We start from the raw sequence: 19,545 nt of genomic DNA on the forward strand, positions 1-19,545 counted from the left end.
TGAAATACATACACTTCATATTTTGACTTTATTCTCGTAACATTAGAACGTTTTCCCAACCTATTTCTCCAAAAATTACAAAGGTATTCGTTGTTTCTTTCTAGTATTACGACTTGGAAAAAAAACAGCAACGTTGTTTCTGTAATATCTCAACTCAACTGACTATTATTTTAGCTCATATTATTACATGTTTATCCTTGTAAAATTACAACTGTTTTCTCTTCATATTTTGACTTTACTCTCATGACATGATGGCTGTTTTGTTTTTTTTTTTGCCATTTCTGCTGTTTTGTCTTTAAAATGTTCCACCTATTTCAACTTTCTTCTTATAAAGTTTCATCTCATAATTATGACTTTATTCCTGTTACATTGGACCTTTTTTCGCCACCTAATTTTCCAAAAATTACACTTTTTTTGGTAATTTTTCTGTTTTTATAATAATATAATCCATCCATCAATCCATTTTCTATACCGCTTCTCCGCATTAGGTCGCGGGGGTATGCTGGAGCCTATCCCAGCTGACTTCGGGTGACAGGAGGGGTACACCCTGGACTGGTCGCCAGCCAATGTCAGGGCACATATAGACAAACAACCATTCACACTCACATTCATACCTATGGACAATTTAGAGTCTCCAATTAACCTAACATGAATTAACCCAATAATATAAATAATATTATAAATATAATAAAATGCCTTTTTTCTCTAATATTTCAGAGAAATATTTTCTCTAATATTTCAGAGAAATATTTCAGAGAAAAACTGATTAATGTGATTAAAAAGGGCCATCATTTGATAGCCCTACTTCAAATGCATATACTGTGTGTATATATATACTGTATATGTATACTGTATATATATATATATTATATATAACATTTTGTTAGACTTTTTATAAAATAATAAAAAATACAAAAATGAGAAAAGGGCCCCCTGCCAGGGATGGAGGTGCTGGTTCTGTGGCGTTATGAACTGTAGCATATTAAATGAGTTTGAACAGTAGAAATGTTTTCATCTTACGCTGGTGTGGACATTGTTCTCTCCTCACGTAGGTTCACGTGCGTGGCAGAATGTCTCTTCCAGGTGCGCGGGTTCCTCTGCAAGCTGGAGGAGCTGGTTGGAAAGGTGACCTATGAAAATGATCCTGTGAAGGCCCAGAAACCTTTACTGCAAGGGAAGACTGAAGAAATCCTGACAGATTTGCTCATGAGGTCTTAAGAATCTCCTTGGGCAGGTTTTTATGTCCTTTTTAAATGCTTATGTGTGTATTTTTTGGTCATTGTTTCATGAAGTTCCTTAGTGGTTGAAGTCCAGCCGTCCATGCCTCAGGGGAAGGGCCCCCTGGTTCTGCGCACAGGTCTGCAGTTCTCCGTTAAGACCAGGTCTGTAAACCCAACTTGTTTATAAATACATGGACAGTATATCCCAAAAGTGAGGACCCAGCAAACATTTCATTATGTCTTCTCCAGAGACAAATACTCTAGAAAGTAAACTTGGGTATGCTTTAGAGTAGTCAGTGTACAGCTAGTATACAAATTCAGACGTTGGAAGCTGACATGAGTCAGGCTTTGGATGTTCCATAAGATGGGCTGAAAAAGACAAGACATTTAATTAATTCATCAATTATTTGAATAATTAATTGGAATCATTTATGTATATATTTTAAACCCTGAAATATGTTGAGGTAGCGGGGTGATTTACAGTCTAGCCCAGCTAATATACAACAACACAGAAAACAGAGGACAAAATCATATAAAATAAGAAAAAGAAAGTAAGTATACAGTCGTCCCTCGCTACATTGCTGTTCGAACGTCGCGCCCTCACTTTAGCACAGTTTTTCAAAAGTGAATAAATGATCGCTGTTTCATGGTTGAAGTAAAAAAAAAAAAAAAAAAGCATATTTAAGCAAATTGTACGTATTCATCATCTAAATGAAGCGTTTTCAAGCCTAAAAATGGCTAATTGAACTAAAATACAAATACAAGGCATTCAAAAGACATGAAACAATAGCCACCAGGAAGTACGCTGTCATTGCTAACGGTTCAGGCTATCTTATCTTGTTTACGTCTAAGATGGCTTATTTTCTCTTGCTATGGGTACTATATTGGGTAATACAAGCGTAAGGTGACTATAGGGGTGTTATTGCATGTCTACAGGGCTCTAATAATGGTAAGAACCATTAAACGGTAAAAATATTCCATGTATTGAAATTGAATCTGGGCCTGGAACCAATTAAATGTGATAAACGAGGGACGACTGTAATAATAAAACCATTCAAATAAATGATGAATGAACTACTTTCAGGATGAAGAGGATGGCCACATGAGGCCCACCAAATGTCTGAATCTGGCCCACCGGGCATTTCCAAATGACCTTTTATGAAACCTTTTACATTGAAAGTGTAGCTAGCAGCATGACTTGCAGGGCTACTGTGGCACGCTTGCGGCGCACAGGAAATAGTCAGACGCAATCTGTAGCTTGTAGGGAAAACCGATCTAAACAACACAACACATAACGTAACCTAGCTACTGCACCATGTGGGCGTACAAATGTAAACGTCTACGCACAGCACCCGTGACAAAATTACACCCATATATCCTCGCCGCAAGGCATGCTGGGTAGCTTGTGGCATGTTGCTTGATTACTAAACATGTTGAGGAGGGAAGTCAACAAGGAGAGGCGTTCACACACTGCTGATATCCAACATTTTATAAGTCATACGTCAGATTGTTGTTGCCACAGGAGTACCCAGCATGCCCTGTGGGCACTTGTAAATAACAGTTAAAGTCGCATGGTGTGTTTAGCGCTTAGTTGTTGTTTATTACCCACATGGTAGCAGTAGTTGATTGCACCGTGAGTAAGTACAGTTGATGATTCAACTCCCGTTGCCGATAAGGGTTTTAGGATTCCAACTAAAATTCCAACAATACTCTTTGTAATACAAGAACAAATGTCCTGCTTGTGGTTTCTTCACTGACAAAATGATTCAACCCCTTAAAGATTTCCATTCATAAAAACAGAGTGAGGTCTTTTCAATCAGGTGCTGAAAAGACCTGCACATGTGGACAGAATCAGAACGAACAACAAACGACTGCGATACTCAGCTCCAGTGCGTGGTGTTTATGGTCCATGGTGAAGTCCAGGCAATGGTCAAAGACGTTGAGGCAGCAAGGATATGGATGTAAAAAGATAACAAAGACACAATTGGAAGCATAATTAGCAAATTCAACCTATTATGCTTTTCTCTTTTCCTCTAAATGTTGTTACAACATGGATTGGATTCTCGTGTTACACGATGCCAAGGCGTCAGATAACGAGGTTTGCAGTGCATACTGTACAGTAATGATAACGAAGTGGTCAGGTGAGCGCTTACCTGCGTGGGGAGCAGTGGGACTCAGACTGGGGTGAAATATTTCCAGTAGCGGAAACCTACTGAATAAGCTGCCTCATCTGCCTCCAGGCTTCTGGTCAAGTTTCCTGAGCTGAACCGTTCCATGAAAGTCGTCACATCGATGGACTGGTAAGACACTCTGATTCGTGGCCCCTCTTTAAAACCTTCTGTAAACCTTTTCACATCCCTCTCCAACCAGCGAGGCACCTCAGATAAAAGGGTAATGTCCATGTTTTATGGTTGATGACTTGCCTTGGAATGACATGGCATGCCGTTCACCGTGGAATGTTTTTTGCGCTGGCAGATATCGTCATTTCAACCTCCTGGGCACCGTGACCAAAGCCTTGACCATGGCAGAGAGTCAGAGCGGTGGCATGGCGGCCGAATTCAGGCACCTCGTGAGTGATGACAAGTCTGCTTGGTGTGATGGGAACATTTCTAGCTTGCGTGTGTAAATGTAACTTATTGTACGAGTCTTAAGTCTTGCTTTTTGCAGTCCTTGAAGTCTAGTATGTGAATACATCCTGCAGCCCGTCCAAACTTAGTGGGCCTCTCCGCAGGGGTTTGTCTGTAGTGTGGCTGTGACATACGGCGCCAGAGGAAGTCACTCTGGGATGTAAGCTCCCCCCATAGACAAAGCAGCATCGGGGAAGTGATTGGTAAATGGTATCTGGTCTTTCACATGTATGGCGCTTTGCCGCCTCCAAGGCGCTCAAAGCGCTACCACTGCTAGCCCAGTTACCTACTGATGCAACCGGGGGTTCAGTATCTTGCCCGAGGATACTTTGACATGACCACGGGAGGATTGAATCCGCAACCAGGTTGGGGGACGACCAGTCTACCACCTGAGCCATGCTGCCCCCCCCCTTCCTTTACAATGTCATTCATTTGCATGCAGTGGAGTATAACAGTTGTAGTCAGGGGGCCACTCTTGGCCAGACATGTGCAGACCGCCTGCACTCTGTATGTTGCCTGACCTCTTTTGCAAAAGAGATAAACTGCAAGCAAACTCCCTGTCTTTATGCAGGCGCTCTCTTTTCTTAAGAAATCATTTCTTCTGCAACAACAGGGAACATTTTGTCATTTCGTTGCAGTACGGTAACTGTATCAGACCCTGATATCGTCATTTGTTACGGCAGTATTTGACTCTATAAAATGTTTAGCATTCCCCCCCACCGCAGACTCTGAAGGAGCAGAAGTCAGGAGGAGGCGGCAAAGGAGCCAACGATGTGAGTCAACCCAGACAACATGAGGAAAGCCTTGCATGCGTATCAGCCTGGTCTACAATTTCACTACCTAACCTGCAGGTGGTGTGTGTGTGTGTGTGTGTGTGTGTGTGTTCTCGTGGTGAAAGCTTTCCCTGAGCGTGACAGAGGAACTGCACATCATCTACTTTGACACTTTGTTTGAGCTAAAAGGTGTGGCGGTCAAGTTGCAGGTATCTGTTACTGTCTCTTTCTTTTCCATCTCACATATGCCTCAGAAATATTATGGGAAGAAAGTCAGAACAATGACATTTACAAGAGAAAAAACAGCACGAATGGGAAAAAAAATATATTAAGAGGAAAAATAATATCATTTTAGAAGCATAGAGTTGAAATATGAATTAGATTGGGAGGAAAAGTTATGATGTTACGAGAATAAAGTCCAAATATTGTGTGAATAAAGACATCATTATGAGAAGACATTTACAAGAAGAAAGCTGAAATAGTTGGAAAATAAATAAACAGCAGAAATGAACAAAAACGGCTATAATTTTACGAAAATAAAGTCAGAATATTATAGAGGAAAAAACTTGTGATGTTATGAGTAAAAATATTTTTTTTAAGTCAGAACATTATGAGAAACAAACAAAATAAACATTTTTGGAAAATTGGGTTGGGGAAAAAGTTAGAAGAAGAAAGCTGAAATAGTTTGAAAATTTAAAAAAAAAACAGCTTTTGAAAATAAAGTTAAAATATTAATAGGAAAAAAGTCACAATTTTACAAGAAACTTGTGATATTATGAGTAAAAATAATATCATTTCAGGAGTATAGAGTTGAAATATTAAAGAAGGACATTGCAAGACGTTTTTTTTTTAAGTCATAGTATTATGAGAAACAAAACAAAATAAAGTTGTCATTTTTGGAAAATGAGGTTGGGGGAAAGTTCTAATGTTTTGGGAATAAAGTCAGAATATTAAGAGGAAAAAACTCTGAAAAAAGTCACAATTTTACAAGAAACTTGTGTTATTATGAGTAAAAATAATATAAGTTCAGTATTATAGAGTTGAAATATTAAAGAAAGACGTTGTTTAAAAAAAAAAGTCAATATTACGAGAAACAAACAAAACAAAATAAAGTTTTGGAAAATTGGGTTGGGGAAAAAGTTCTAAGAAGAAAGCTGAAATAGTTGGAAAATTTACAAAAAAAGAGCAGATTGGGAAAAAAAAACAGCTTATGAAAATAAAGTCAAAATATTAAGAGGGAAAAAAACTAAAAACAAAAAAAAAGAATAAACCTCAAGTGAATTTTCCTAGAAAGTGGTGCTATGTTTGTTTTGCACCTGCATGGATTTGAGATGTGAGGTGGGAATAAAAGTTGATTCCTTGCTGTGATGGCAGGCCTCCTCCCTCCCGGTGGTCATCATCTCCAACTCCAGCCAGCAGCAGAGCGCCTGGGCGTCCGTGCTGTGGTTCAACACGCTCAGCCTGGACACCAAAGTGAGACGACACACAAAGCATTTCTTCATCTTACGCAGTCAAACCCCAATGTATGAAAACCCAGGCCGTGTCCGCCCAAGTCATCCATCCCAGACATCCCAAAATCTTAGCAGAAAACAGCGTGAGCGATTGGAAAATGATGAATGGATGGAAGTTATTGTTGATGCAGACCACCCGTACATCCCGTCCAGATGGGATCCGATGGCGCTTCTCACCTTCTGCATCAAATTGCCGCCACTCGCCACATTCTTCGGCCCCGTGGCGGGTTATTTAGCGGTCGCACTTGATTTTTAAAAAGTGCTTTGTTTGGCCGCTCCATTCCACGGAACCATACGGCACAGGGCAAACGGAGTGGAAGGGTGCTGGTGAGGTGTTGACGGGGCGTCACTCCAAAAATGTCTTGAAGGTTGTCAGGTGTGCTAGTGTCTTTATTCATGTGTCAACCTGGCTTTTTGGGACACAAATAAATAAAATAAATACAGCTTTTAATAGTATTTTTTTTATTACATTTTGTGACAGAAAATAAAAGTTACGTGCAATAATGAGAATCATTTTTCAAGATTCAAGAGTTTTATTGTCATGTGCATGGTAAAATAGCAGTTATACTATGCAATGAAAATCTTATTCTGTTCATTCTCCCAAGAAAAGAAAGGAAACACAAGAAAGAATAAGAACATAAGAAACATAAACACATAAACATATATACCAATAAATTAAGCAACAACAACAGAAGAGACATTCATACAAGCAAATAATACAAATAAATAAATAAATAAATAAATAAAGTGCTATGAGTGTGTTGCGTGCGGCGTGTGCGAGTGCTTCGTTGATAAGCCTGATGGCCTGTGGGTAAAAGCTGTTTGCCAGCCTTGTGGTCCTGGACTTCAAACTCCTGTAGCGTCTGCCTGACGGTAGGAGTGTGAATAATGAGTGTTGTGGATGTGTGCTGTCCTTGATGAGGTTGTGTGTTCTTCGTAGGACTCTAGTTTTATAAATGTCTTGCAGTGAGGGGAGGGCTGCCCCAACAATGTTCTGTGAGGTCTTGATCACCCGCTGGAGTGCCTTCCTATCACGTGTTGTACAGTTACCGTACCAAACAGTGATGGAGGCGGTAAGGACACTTTCCATAGTGCATCTGTAGAAGCAACTCAGGATTGTGGTGGACATGCCAAATTTCCTTAGTCTTCTCAGGAAGTACAGTCTCCTTTGGGACTTCTTCAGAATTTGTTGGGTGTTGTGAGACCAGGTGAGGTCCTCGCTGATGTGTGTGCCAAGGAACTTGAAGGTTTTCACCCTCTCCACCTCAGTCTCACCAATAAACAGGGGTCTATGCGACTCCTTTTCCCTTGTTCTTGGGTCGATGATCATCTCTTTAGTCTTATCTGTATTGAGAAGGAGATTGTTATCACGACACCAAGCTATGAGGTCCGCCACCTCTCTTCTGTATGATGTTTCAACACCACCAGTGATCAGTCCGATGACTGTAGTGTCATCCGCAAATTTAATGATGCTGGTGTTGTTCTGGGAGGCCACGCAATCGTAGGTGAAGAGCGTGTAGAGGAGCGGACTCAGCACACACCCCTGTGGGGTCCCAGTGCTCACAATTCTTGAGCTGGATGTGCGGTTGTGGACTCTGACTGACTGGGGCCTGCCTGTGAGAAAGTTAAACACCCAGTTACAGAGGGAGGGAGACAGGCCAAGTGTGAGGAGCTTATTTGTGAGTTTGTGGGGGCAGACTGTATTAAAAGCAGAGCTATAGTCTATAAATAGCATTCTGACGTATGTGTCCTGGCCCTGTAGGTGAGAAAGGGCTGTGTGGATGGCAGTGTTGACTGCATCATCCGTGGACCGGTTCTGGCGATATGCAAACTGTAGAGGGTCCACAGTTGCCGCCGGGATGCTCTTTTTGATGTGGGTCATGACTATTCTTTCAAAGCACTTCATAACAATAGGAGTGAGTGCTATAGGGCGATAGTCATTCAAGCAGGTCACGTTGCTCTTCTTGGGTACGGGCACTATGGTGGTGGACTTAAAGCAGGTCGGTACAGATGCTTGTGCAAGCGACAGGTTAAATATGTCAGCAAGCACATCAGCTAGCTCTGATGAGCAAACCCAAAGTGCACGTCCTGAGATGTTGTCTGGGCCTGCTGCTTTTCGTGGGTTTGTTTTGTTCAGAACCCTGCGCACATCAGCTGATGTCACCATGAGAGGTGAGTCCTGTGTGCTCCCCAGGTTCAGCCACCCTCTCTGCTCATCAGGAGTTTGGGTGTCAAAGCGGGCATAGAACTCATTCAACTCATCAGGAAGTGTGGTTTGGCTGGACGTGACTACGCTACTCTGCTGTCGATAGTCTGTGATGTGCTGGAGCCCCGCCCACATGCGCCGAGGGTCTGAGGTGGAATAGTAGCCCTCCAGCTTCTGTCTGTACTGTCTTTTGGCCTCTCGTATGGACCTCCTCAGGTCATATCTGGCCTTTTTGTAGTCATCAGCGGTGCCCATGACAAATGCAGTCGAACGAGCACGTAGCTTAGCCCTTACATCACAGTTCATCCACTGTTTTTGGTTAGGGTATTTTCTGTAATACTTGGTGGTGGTAACAGTCTCTATGCATGTGCTAATGTAGCCAGTAACAGCAGAAGCATATTCATCCAAATCAACAGTACAATCTTCCCTCCCCGCTGCAGTTTTAAACACATCCCAGCTTTTTGGTGAACATTTGGACAAAAACCAAATCATACAAAAACTGCGATGTACAAAAACAAAGGTTTGACCTGTACTGTACTGTACTGTACTGTATATATCTATATATCTATATCTATATCTATATATACAGTATATATTTTATTTGCAGGACATACTGTTCTTCGCTAACCCCCCAGCGGCCACTTGGCAACAGTTTGGCCAGATGCTGAGTTGGCAGTTTGTGTCTGCCGCCCAACGAGGTCTGAACGACGATCAGCTGGAAATGATCGCACAAAAACTTTTTGGTAAATCTTGCAAACGTTGTGTTTCACGTCTGTGGTTGTTTTGCATTAAAAAAAAAAAAATTTTAAACTTTATTTTTTTGTCCCCCACCCAGACAAGCAAGAGAGTTACGACGTCTGCAGTGTACCTTGGGCCAAGTTCTCAAAGGTGAGGTCAAGAGGCGGGCGTTGGATGCGTGCGTGTGCAGTGAATGAGGCTGATTGGGCCGTGTCCCGGTGCAGGAAAAGAGTCCTGACACGTTCTGGGTGTGGTTTGACGGCATCGTGGTGATGGTGAAAAGCTACCTGGAAGACTTGTGGAGGGACGGGTACGTATGGACGACACCCTGAGCCTTCGTCCTCAACGCACCTCAACACCCCCCCCCCCCCCCCCCCCCCCCCCCCCATGTGTACGGCAGCCTCATCATGGGCTTTGTGAGCAAGGGCAAAGAGAGGACCCTCCTGAAGAAGAAACAGGGGGGCACCTTCTTAATACGCTTCAGCGAGAGCGTCGTTGGTGGAGTCACCTTCTCCTGGGTGGAAACCATAACTGGTGAGGAGCTTCCATTTCGTTTATTTACCATAGAAGGGGCAGTGTTTACACCGGGGGCGTCCGATGTGCCGCCTGGGGGCTATTTGTGGCCCACGGCATGTTCTAAAAGTACATACAGACCCTTTCCAAAAAATGAGAATGTCATGGAAAAGTTGTTTAATTTCCATAATTCCATTCAAAAAGTTAAACTTTCATAGATTATAGATTCAGGGCCCACAATTTAAACGATTTCAAGTATTTATTTGTTTATTTTTACGTAATTTGGGCTTCCAGCTCATTAAACCCACGAAAACAGGAATTCAAAAAATTAGAATACTGTGAAGAAATCACCATTTACTTCTCAGTTTTTGCAGGAAAAAAAGAAAGAAATTAGGATCACATCAAATCAATCAAAATATGGTACTTTCAAAACGATATGTCAATCTTCAATACTTGGTTGGGAATCCCTTTGCCTTAATCACTGCCTCGATGCCACGTGGCATTGAAGCAATCAGCCTGTGGCATTGCCTGGGAGTTATGGAAGCCCAGATTTCCTTGATGCTTGCTGTCAGCTCTTCTTTGTTGTTGGGTCTGGTGCCCCTCATTTTCCTCTTGAGAATACCCCATAGATTCTCAATGGGGTTTAGGTCCGGTGAGTTGGCTGGCCAGTCAAGCACTGTGATGGCATGGGCATCAAACCAGGTTTTGGTGCTTCTGGCGGTATGGGCAGGGGCCAGGTCCTGCTGGAAGATTAAATCTGCAGCTCCATACAGATCCTCAGCAGAAGGAATCATGAAGTCCTCTAAAACATTCTGGTAGACTGTTGCGGTGACCTTGGATTTAAGAAAGCAGAGTTTACCAACACCTGCACCGGACATTGCACCTCAAATCATGACGGACTGTGGATATTTCACACTGGACCTCAGGCAGCTTGGGTTCTGTTCCTCACCCGTCTTCCTCTAAACCCTTGGACCTTGATTCCCAAATGAAAGGCACACTTTACTTTCATCGGAAAAGAGGACCTTGGACCACTGGCCAACAGTCCAGTCCTTCTTCTCCTTGGCCCAGTGGAGACGCTTCCTACGTTGGCTCAGGTTCACAAGTGGCTTGACCCGACGAACCCGACAGTTGTAGCCCATCTCCCGGATGCGTCTGAATGTGGTGGTTTTTGAAGCTGTGACTCCCGCCTCATTCCACTCTTTCTGGATCTCTGCCAGATTCTTGAATCTTCCCTGTTTGATAATCCGCTGAAGCCCACAGTCATCTCTTTTGCTGGTGCATCTTCTCCTGCCACATTTTGCCCTTCCTCTAGACTTTCCATTGATATGCTTGGACACAGCACTCTGTGAACAACCAGCCTCCTTAGCTATGAACTTTTGTGGCTTACCCATCCTATGGAGGGTATCAATGATGGTCTTCTGGCCAGTTGTCATGTCTGCAGTCTTCCCCATATTGAACCCAACTGAGACAATTGAACCAAACTGAAGCAATTTAATGACACCTGGGGAAGCCTGTGCAGGTGATTTGAGTTTAGTAGATGATTAGTGTGTGACACTCAGTTTAAAACATTCATGCCCTGCAAAATTTGGGCTGATTTCTTCACAGTATTCTAATTTTTTGAATTCCTGTTTTTGTGGGTTTAATGAGCTGGAAGCCCAAATTAAGTAAAAATAAACAAATAAATACTTGAAATCGTTTAAATTGTGGGCCCTGAATCTATAATCTATGAAAGTTTAACTTTTTGAATGGAATTATGGAAATTAAACAACTTTTCCATGACATTCTCATTTTTTGGAAAGGGTCTGTATTTATTATTCATATTAGGAGGAAAAATAAATCATTTTAGTAGCATAAAGGGGGAAGTTGCGGCCAACATATTAGAGAGAGAGTAACGTCATCATTGAAATGGTTGGAAAATGTAAAAAAAAAAATTAAAAAAAAGTCAAACTATGAAGAGGAAAAATACAAAAAAAGAAGAAAAAAAGTCACAATTCTCCAAGAAACGCGATGGTGAAGATGCTTTGCAAGCGCATCACACTTCCACGTGTCTTATTTAATCCCACCCCCCACCCCGCAGCTAATCCTTTTGGTCACTTCCTGTATCCAACAGGGACCCTTTGCCAACAGAAGGGCGTCATAACGCAGCACTGCAGTACTTCCCAAAGCCGTCCATCAATATAAGTGAGCGTGCAACATAACCAGCATCATAAGAATAAGAATAAGAATAAGAATTATGAAGAAGAAGTGATGAGCTGACAGCAACACGCTTGATTGCAGACGAAGGAATGAAGATTAGTGCAGTCGTCCTTCAGTTAGCGTTGTGTGGAGCATTCGTCTTTGGAGGTCAACAATGTCCCTCGACTAGCCAAGTGTGGAAATGTGGGGGGGGGGAGGCAGTTTATTCAAAGTCATAATATTATGACAAAAAATACGAAACAAGTAAACAAAGTAAAGTTGACATTTTTGGGAAAAAATGATTATGTTACAAGAATGAAGTCAAAATATTACGAGAGTGAGGTCGTCTTTTGAGAGGAAATTTACAAGAAGAAAGTTGAAAATGTAAAAAAAACCCCAAAAAAACGACGACAAAAAAACAGCAGAAATGGAAAAAAAACAGCAATAATTTGACAAAATTAAAGTCAAAATATTAAGAGGGAAAAAAGTCCCAATTTGACATTTTAGCAGCATAGAGTTGAAATATGAGCTCATTCGATCCCAGCCTTTACCAAAAGACACCCCCTTCGTGCACCGCTTGGACTGACAGAATATTGTGTTGTATGGCGAGAGAAAGCCAGCATGGAACCGACCAAAGCAAACCTTACCCTCCCCTCTTTCATCAGACACAAACAGTCACTTTCTACCTTTTTGCGTTCTTTAGTAATCAGCAGTGGAATATCGGTACGTTTCAGGAAAATATCAGTTCCTGACTAAAACAGGGAGAAAAGCAGCTTTTTGTCAAAAGACACATTTCAAGCATAACTTTCACTTTGCCTTGGTGGCAGCTGAAATATCTAAACAACTATACCAACATAAACAACACAAAAACATCCAAATAACCATTGATGTACAAATAGAACACATCAACTATTTACAGTGTTCACATTTGGAACTAAACTATGTGTGCACGCGTGTGCATGCCTTAAAATGTCGCTACAATGCGTACATTTCTGCGGGCTACACTCCTCCACGCTCTTCCACTTCCTCCTTCCTGCCGAGTGTGATTCTTCCGTCCACATGATCCCTGCCCAGCCCTCATCCAAAGTGCTTCTGCCACCTTGTGGCTTCAAACTGCTTGAAAAGTGACTTCTCTGCTCTTTTTGCACCTTTGCCTCAAAAAAACGTGAAAGACGTGTCAATGCATGTTTGGGAGCAAGCATTCAGGTTTAAAGGAACGTTTAAATACATCTTTGGTGGCAAATGCGCTCAAGAAAAGTTCAGTTCTTTTTTTTTAGTTGCAGAAAGTTGAGAAACAAACTAAACCAAATAAAATTGTTCTTTTTTGGAAAGTTGGGTTGGGGGGAAGAAAGCGACAAGGACAAAATGTTGTGGGAATAAAGTCCTAGAAGACATTTACAAAAAGGACAAAAAACCCAGCAGAAATGGGAAAAAAAACTGCTCTAATTTTACAAAAATAAAGTCTACAAACATTTTAACAGGAAAAAACTCAGAAAAAAGTCACAATTTTACAAAAAACCTGTGATATTCTGAGGGAAAATGATGTCTTTTTAGAAACTATAAAATGAAATGTAACTCATTCAGCAACGACAACGTATTTCTACGTCTTTTGCGGGGCGGGGGGTTTGTGCAAGAGGCAAGAAGAGGTGATGATGCATCTCTGCGCTATTGCCTTAACACTTCAGAGCAATTTTAAGCCATAAAATCAGCCACAAGGTGGCAGAAGCGCATTGGATAAGAGCTGGGGAGGGATCATCACACGTGACAGGAAGGAGGAAGTGGAAGAGCGTCAGTTGATGGTGTCATATTTGGACATCTGTTGGTATTTTGTGTTGTTGTCACAAAAGCAAAGTGAAAGTTACGCTTGAAATGTCGACATTTTTAAGTCGGGAACTGATATTTTCCTGAAACTTCCCTGTGTTCTACTGCTGGTTACTAAAGAACGCAAAAAGGTAGAAACAACCTTTTTCGTCCTGATGAAAGACAGGAGTCTAATGTTCCTTTTGGTAGGTTCCATGTTGCTATAGCAACACAACACAATATTCCGTATGCCTTGAAAGATGGGTGCAAATGCTCTAAAATGGACGGCCGATTGAATGAGTTCAACAGGAATACGTTTTTAAAAAGTCACAATTGTCCAGTCAGGAGAGCGTAAATCTGTTGATCATCTGCAGGCGATCCCAAAGTCAAGACCATCCAGCCTTTTACCAAAAGCGACCTCTCGCAGATTCCCTTCCATGAAATCATCAGGAATTTCCTCATCCTGGAGGACGAAAATGTTCCAGAAAACCCTTTGCTGTATTTATATCCCGACACGCCCAGAGACCAGGCTTTTGGAAAATACTACGCCGACAAGACCGGAAGTAAGACAAGTGCTTTCTTTTCCCGCCCCTTGTCACATCTTTGTAACCGGGACCTTGGTCTTGGTCCAGCTACAGTGGAACCTCGTTTTTTTTATACCCCCATTTAGCTTTTTGGCAACTCGTAGGAGCAAACAATTCTTGATTTGAAGGAAGTAGGAAGGTCGCGTCTGTTAGAATAGAATAGGAATGTAACGCAAAGGTTCCTAGCCAGCACAGGTTGCAGGGGGAACGCTTTAATGTGGACGCATTCATTCGTCTGCGTGCGAAGCGATGGTCATTACCTCCGCAAAGCACGGGCGCAGTGTGGAGCTTCTGCCTTCGCCGGCGTTTATCTGTTCGTTTGTTTGTTGGTGTTCAAAACAGCCTGAAAAGTTCTGAATGGGTTTGGTTGAAATTTTCAGCAATTGTGGGAAATGGGATACGGAAGAACTGATTCCATTTTGGGGAATGATCCGGATCACCGTCTGGATCCAGGAATTTTTTAAAGGATTCTTTAACATTGCGAGATACAAGCATTTTCAGCATTTGTGCTTATAACCCCACAAAACAAATGGTCAAGGCACTTGTTAGCCTTCCTGGTACATTGCGCTATCATGCTAGGTGTTCACATGTTAGCATACGAGCATTTTTTGCTATTTTCATGGGTAGGCACATATATAAGCACTTATCACTGTCATGCTAACATGATAATGTTAGTATTGCTAACATGCTAATATTAGCATAGTAGCATTTTTAGCTGTTTTCATGGGTAGACATTATTATTACTATTAGACACTATTATACTACTGTAGGTGTTAGCACACTTATATGAACACTTAGCACTATCGTGCTATGTGTTAGGATGCTAACATTAGCATGCTAGCATTGATTTGATGCACTGATCTGTATACTACATCTGGATAGCTCATTGAGGATGACTTGTGAAGCCACACGGCCGCCATATTGCCACTCGCAATAAACACTTCTCGGGCAAGCTTTTGCATTCGTGGTGAACTTCTTTTATTAATTCGGATTGGACTCAAATTTTGCCTTAAGATGCCTGCATGTGCAGCTATTAACTGCACAAATCGCCAGTTCAAAGGCTGTGGACGAACATTTCACGTGTAAGTATGATTGAAATGGAGATTTATGATTGATCATTTAAGGGTTTTGCACTGTCCATCTCTCAGATATTTTCGATCGTGTAAAATTCCTCTGATTAAATGTATGTCCAGAATTGATAAGTTTATATAGCTCTATAATAGCTAGTAGGAAATTTATGTACTTTTTTGTTATATCATGATATATGTATTTCTTTAAGGGAGGAAGGTTGCGTTACTTGAAGGAATGAGAATCTCAGTGCTTCCATGATGCTTACCAGGCATTGTATACAGTGCAGTTAGCAAGACAGTTAGCATACAGTTGACCCGGCATGACCCTTCATTTGGATAAACAACAATGCTGAATGACTGACGTAAAAGGATTCATTCATATGATATGTTCTGGAAAATAATATTACTGAACATGCATACCGGTATGTTTGAGATTGCTAACAACGTATTGTCTTACCCAAAGCATGTGGTTTTGTTTCAGTGTTGTTGTTTTTTCTGTGTGTGTTTATGGTTATTACACATTATGGTTATCACATATTACTCCTCTGTTTTTTGTTCAAATATATTTCTATATCAGAAAAGAGCTTATTTAAAAATCAGAAAAAAAAAATCATTGAATTGTATGAAAGTAAAAATAAAAAGTAAAGGATCATGACCATGGATTTTAGTGGAAAAAAGGGATGGGATATGCAGTTCAAATGAAAATCTCTTTCTAGAGGAGTAAAACTATCATTGCTATAGGGGAGTGCTGAGCCAGGGTGCACAGTAGAATTTTGTCCCAAAGGCAATGAGAATTGGAAGGGGAAAAGTACATTTAATATAGCCAAAAGATAGAGAATAACGTATCAAATGTTTTTTTAAGGGACGAGGGTTGCGTTACTTGAAGGAATGGGAGAATCTCCCCACTTTTTAATGTCAAATATAGATGTTCTGCTAGCCTCTTCATCTGCTTTGTACACTATGTACGCTGTGCCAATGTAGTCGTTATGTGAGTGGTAAGATGGCGTCTCTTTGGCTTCAACGGCTTGCACGGGCGGGTGCGACGTATGAGCTATCCAGATACAGTCAAACCTGTCTTAGCGGCCACCTGTATAGAACGGCCACCTGCCTATAGCAGCCACTGAAAAATCCTCCCCAGCAAATGTACATGTTATAGACCCTGTGTATAGCAGTCACCTGTCCAACGCGGCCAGCAGCCACCCATTTTGTCTCCCTTGGTCAATATCTGACCGCATGTAGCGGCCAAATTACCAACTCAAGTAGAAGCTTCATGCACGAAAAAGTTTTGTTTTTCAATCAATGAAGCCGTCGTGTGTAGACTTTAATTACTGAGTCCTAGCTCAGTCACAATCATTCACAAGATCCACACAAACTGTCAGTTGTTCCACATAAAAAAGCCGTCTTCTTTTGAGCTTGCTATTTCCTGGTCAAACATGTAACTTTAAGAGCATTTGCACCAAAACATTACCGCAAAGTAGGCTGGGAACAGGACGTGCTCCCAGCGACGCTACAATAAAAAAAACATACGCTAGCATGCATGCGGCAGCGGGAGCAAAACTGAGTTGGGTTGTACTTAATTGAAGTATTTTAGAAAGTACTCACGTTATTTTTCATCAATCCTCATCCACAAATCCATCAAAGTCCTCATCTTCTGTATTCAACACAAACAAAGCCGTCTTCTTTTCCGTTCGCTACTAGTCTGTTAACTTGTCAGTGTTATTCAGCTCCGAAGCAAAGAAGGAAACTTCTCCTGTTGCTTCTGCCAACTTTATTTCTTGAACGCGGCCACCAGACAGCAGCTCAGAACACACACACATCTCTCAGCATCGTCTCTCCTTCCTGCTTGCCCACAAGGCAAAGGTTAAACAAGCCCCACTACATAGCTGTCCAGCCAATGCCTGTAAGAAATGACACCGTTTATTTCCTGGTGTGCACTGGTCAATACTGTAATGCCGCTTGTTGTGGGGAAGGAGAGACTCACGTCGCCGATGCACTTTAATGGCTTTATTAACAGCGGAGAACACTGCAGGACTTTACATCCACGCCAACATAAACACACTTCCCAACTCTCTCCAAACTCACAGCTAGCACTGAGCCTAGCTCTCCTGCTCGGGACGCCCACCGTCACTTCCCGTCACTTTCTGATGAACTAAAGCTGTAAAAAGTAAAATATAAAAAACAAGCGTAAGACTTTACTAGCACAGCTTTGTTCTGTGGGTGGTGGATATATTCTATCAGTTATTATTAAGCCTTTAGCTTCCTTTTAGTAAGTAAAAACCTTGGCTATGATTGCACTACATTGTCATGTAGACCTACAAAGTACACTTGGAAGAACAAGAGGTGAATAAATGTATTGCAACTGATGTGAAACTGATGAGGGGTAGGATTAAATAAGCTTTGCTTCTTCCTACTCCTTTTTGGACATGCAAAATTGTGAATTGTACTATGTGATGTGCTACTGTTTGACTCATATGCATGTTCAGGATTAAAACCATGAACCATGATAATAACAAGCCTAGTAGTGCTGTACAACTTTTATCAGCAGTCCGCAGTGCCATCTACTGGTCAACATTATTATTATTTTTTTTTCTTTTTTTTCCTCTACTGGTCAACATTCAAACTGGACGCCAACCTGTCTATAGAGGCCACCTGTCTATAGCGGCCACTTTTGCAGACTCCCTCTAGTGGCCGCTATAGACAAGTTTGACTGTATATTATACAGATCAGTGCTTTGATGGTAGCTTTAGTGTAGTAGCCATTTTCGTAGGTAGACACTATTATGCTAGGTGTTAGCAGGCTAACGTTGGTATGTTGGCATTGCTAGCATGCTAACACAAGCACACTAGTTTTTTTGCAATTTTCATGAATATAAACTTAAGCAGACGCTTAGCGCTATCCTGCTAGGTGTTAGCATGCTAACATAATTATACTAAAATTGTTTGCATTTTCTCAGCTAGACGTTAGCATTCTCTAAGTCATTTAAACCTTTCCATGGTATGTTTTCATGGTCAAGGTATCAAACTATATGGATCAAATAAATATAGGGCTAATATTTATGCTGTAAATCACATGTTTTTCCTTCATATTTTTGGGTGGGTGGAATGGATGGATGGATTTGTATGATTTCTTCCAGGAAAAATAGTTTGGGTTTTCGTACGATTTGGTTTTCGTCTGACCTTTTGTAACGGACTCACGGCAAAAACGGAGGTTCCACTGTACTTGAATGCAAACGACACATTAAACAGACTGGTCTTATCTTTTCAGATGACAGCCCGTATTTAAAGTACATCAAAACCCGACTAGTCTTTGTTTCAAAGGGGTGAGTATATCTTCTGTTGCGCAAACAAAAATACTGAAACATTTATTAGTCCAAAAATATGCATATTTCAGCACTTGGTGTATATTTTTAGCCTAAATGAAGCCTTTTCAAGCATTCAAAGAGGTCGTGGTGATGTGTAGTGTTGTACACTGGCCACTAGGTGCCAGTAATGTCACTGTAATGTTGGCTGAGACACACAAGCACCACTTGTAACAATGTCACTTCCTGTCTGCCCCCCACTCAGCTCTCCGAGCACTGGAACGCATGGAATAACACCCCGATAGTCACCTTTATTACCAATATAGTAGACATAATAAGACAATAGTGACCTTCTAAATACACTTATTAACATGATTAGAGCCCTCTAGACGTGGAATAACACCCCTATAGTCACCTTTACACTTCTATTACCCAATATAATAGACATAATAAGACAAAATAAGACATATAAGATAACATAGACTCACACGTTAGCAGTTCCTTGTTGTTTTTTCTGGACCGCGTACTTCCTTGCAGCTTCAAATGTCTTTACGCTGGTATTAGCCAATATAGCAGACAGAATAAGAGTAAATAAGCCATGTAAGACGTCAATAAAAGTCCTGCTGCAGCAGTGTCACAGTAAATGTGTTCCCTAGGGAACCTGAGTGGGGAGTCTAGTGCCTGTCTCACCAAACATCGACACCTAGTGGCCAACGTAGAATACTACATTCACAATTACAATGCTTCTTCTGCCTTCTATTTGTGTTTTACTTCATTTAGTTACATCATTTAGACATTTTTATGCTTGGAAATACTTCACTTAGGCCAAGAAGAAGTACACTGTGAGCGACGTTGGGAGGGACGCCTGTAGTTCCTCTGATGATGCTTTGTTACGTCACGTAGGAACACGCTAGAGGCCGTACCGCTCATGCTCACAGACGTGCCACATGACCAACACCCACAGCCAATGAACGGCGAGGGAGGAGGGGCTGCTGGTGGGTCACCAGAGCGACACGAACATCTTTCATTT

At 41.5% G+C, this 19,545-nt stretch overlaps 1 protein-coding gene across 4 annotated transcripts in view; it reads left to right on the top strand.

The window, feature by feature from the left end:
* stat2 (signal transducer and activator of transcription 2) overlaps nucleotides 1–19,545 on the top strand; it is a 32,183-nt gene that overhangs the window by 9,071 nt on the left and 3,567 nt on the right. The window contains exons 9-23 of one of the 4 annotated variants that reach the window (XM_054783652.1): nucleotides 1,053–1,211; nucleotides 1,293–1,382; nucleotides 3,461–3,520; nucleotides 3,591–3,611; nucleotides 3,696–3,789; nucleotides 4,555–4,620; nucleotides 4,746–4,829; nucleotides 5,995–6,093; nucleotides 8,945–9,080; nucleotides 9,173–9,225; nucleotides 9,300–9,385; nucleotides 9,476–9,609; nucleotides 13,938–14,126; nucleotides 18,482–18,536; nucleotides 19,419–19,510. In XM_054783652.1, coding sequence (XP_054639627.1) covers nucleotides 1,053–1,211; nucleotides 1,293–1,382; nucleotides 3,461–3,520; nucleotides 3,591–3,611; nucleotides 3,696–3,789; nucleotides 4,555–4,620; nucleotides 4,746–4,829; nucleotides 5,995–6,093; nucleotides 8,945–9,080; nucleotides 9,173–9,225; nucleotides 9,300–9,385; nucleotides 9,476–9,609; nucleotides 13,938–14,126; nucleotides 18,482–18,536; nucleotides 19,419–19,510 — 1,418 coding nt within the window. Of the gene's footprint in view, nucleotides 1–1,052; nucleotides 1,212–1,292; nucleotides 1,383–3,460; nucleotides 3,521–3,590; nucleotides 3,612–3,695; nucleotides 3,790–4,554; nucleotides 4,621–4,745; nucleotides 4,830–5,994; nucleotides 6,094–8,944; nucleotides 9,081–9,172; nucleotides 9,226–9,299; nucleotides 9,386–9,475; nucleotides 9,610–11,698; nucleotides 11,770–13,937; nucleotides 14,127–18,481; nucleotides 18,537–19,418; nucleotides 19,511–19,545 lie in introns of those variants that run through there. The other 3 variants (XM_054783653.1, XM_054783654.1, XM_054783655.1) reach the window with 3 other exon arrangements.

The sequence above is a fragment of the Dunckerocampus dactyliophorus genome, chromosome 8, assembly GCF_027744805.1.
Source record: "Dunckerocampus dactyliophorus isolate RoL2022-P2 chromosome 8, RoL_Ddac_1.1, whole genome shotgun sequence".
Classification (NCBI taxonomy): Eukaryota; Metazoa; Chordata; class Actinopteri; order Syngnathiformes; family Syngnathidae; genus Dunckerocampus; species Dunckerocampus dactyliophorus.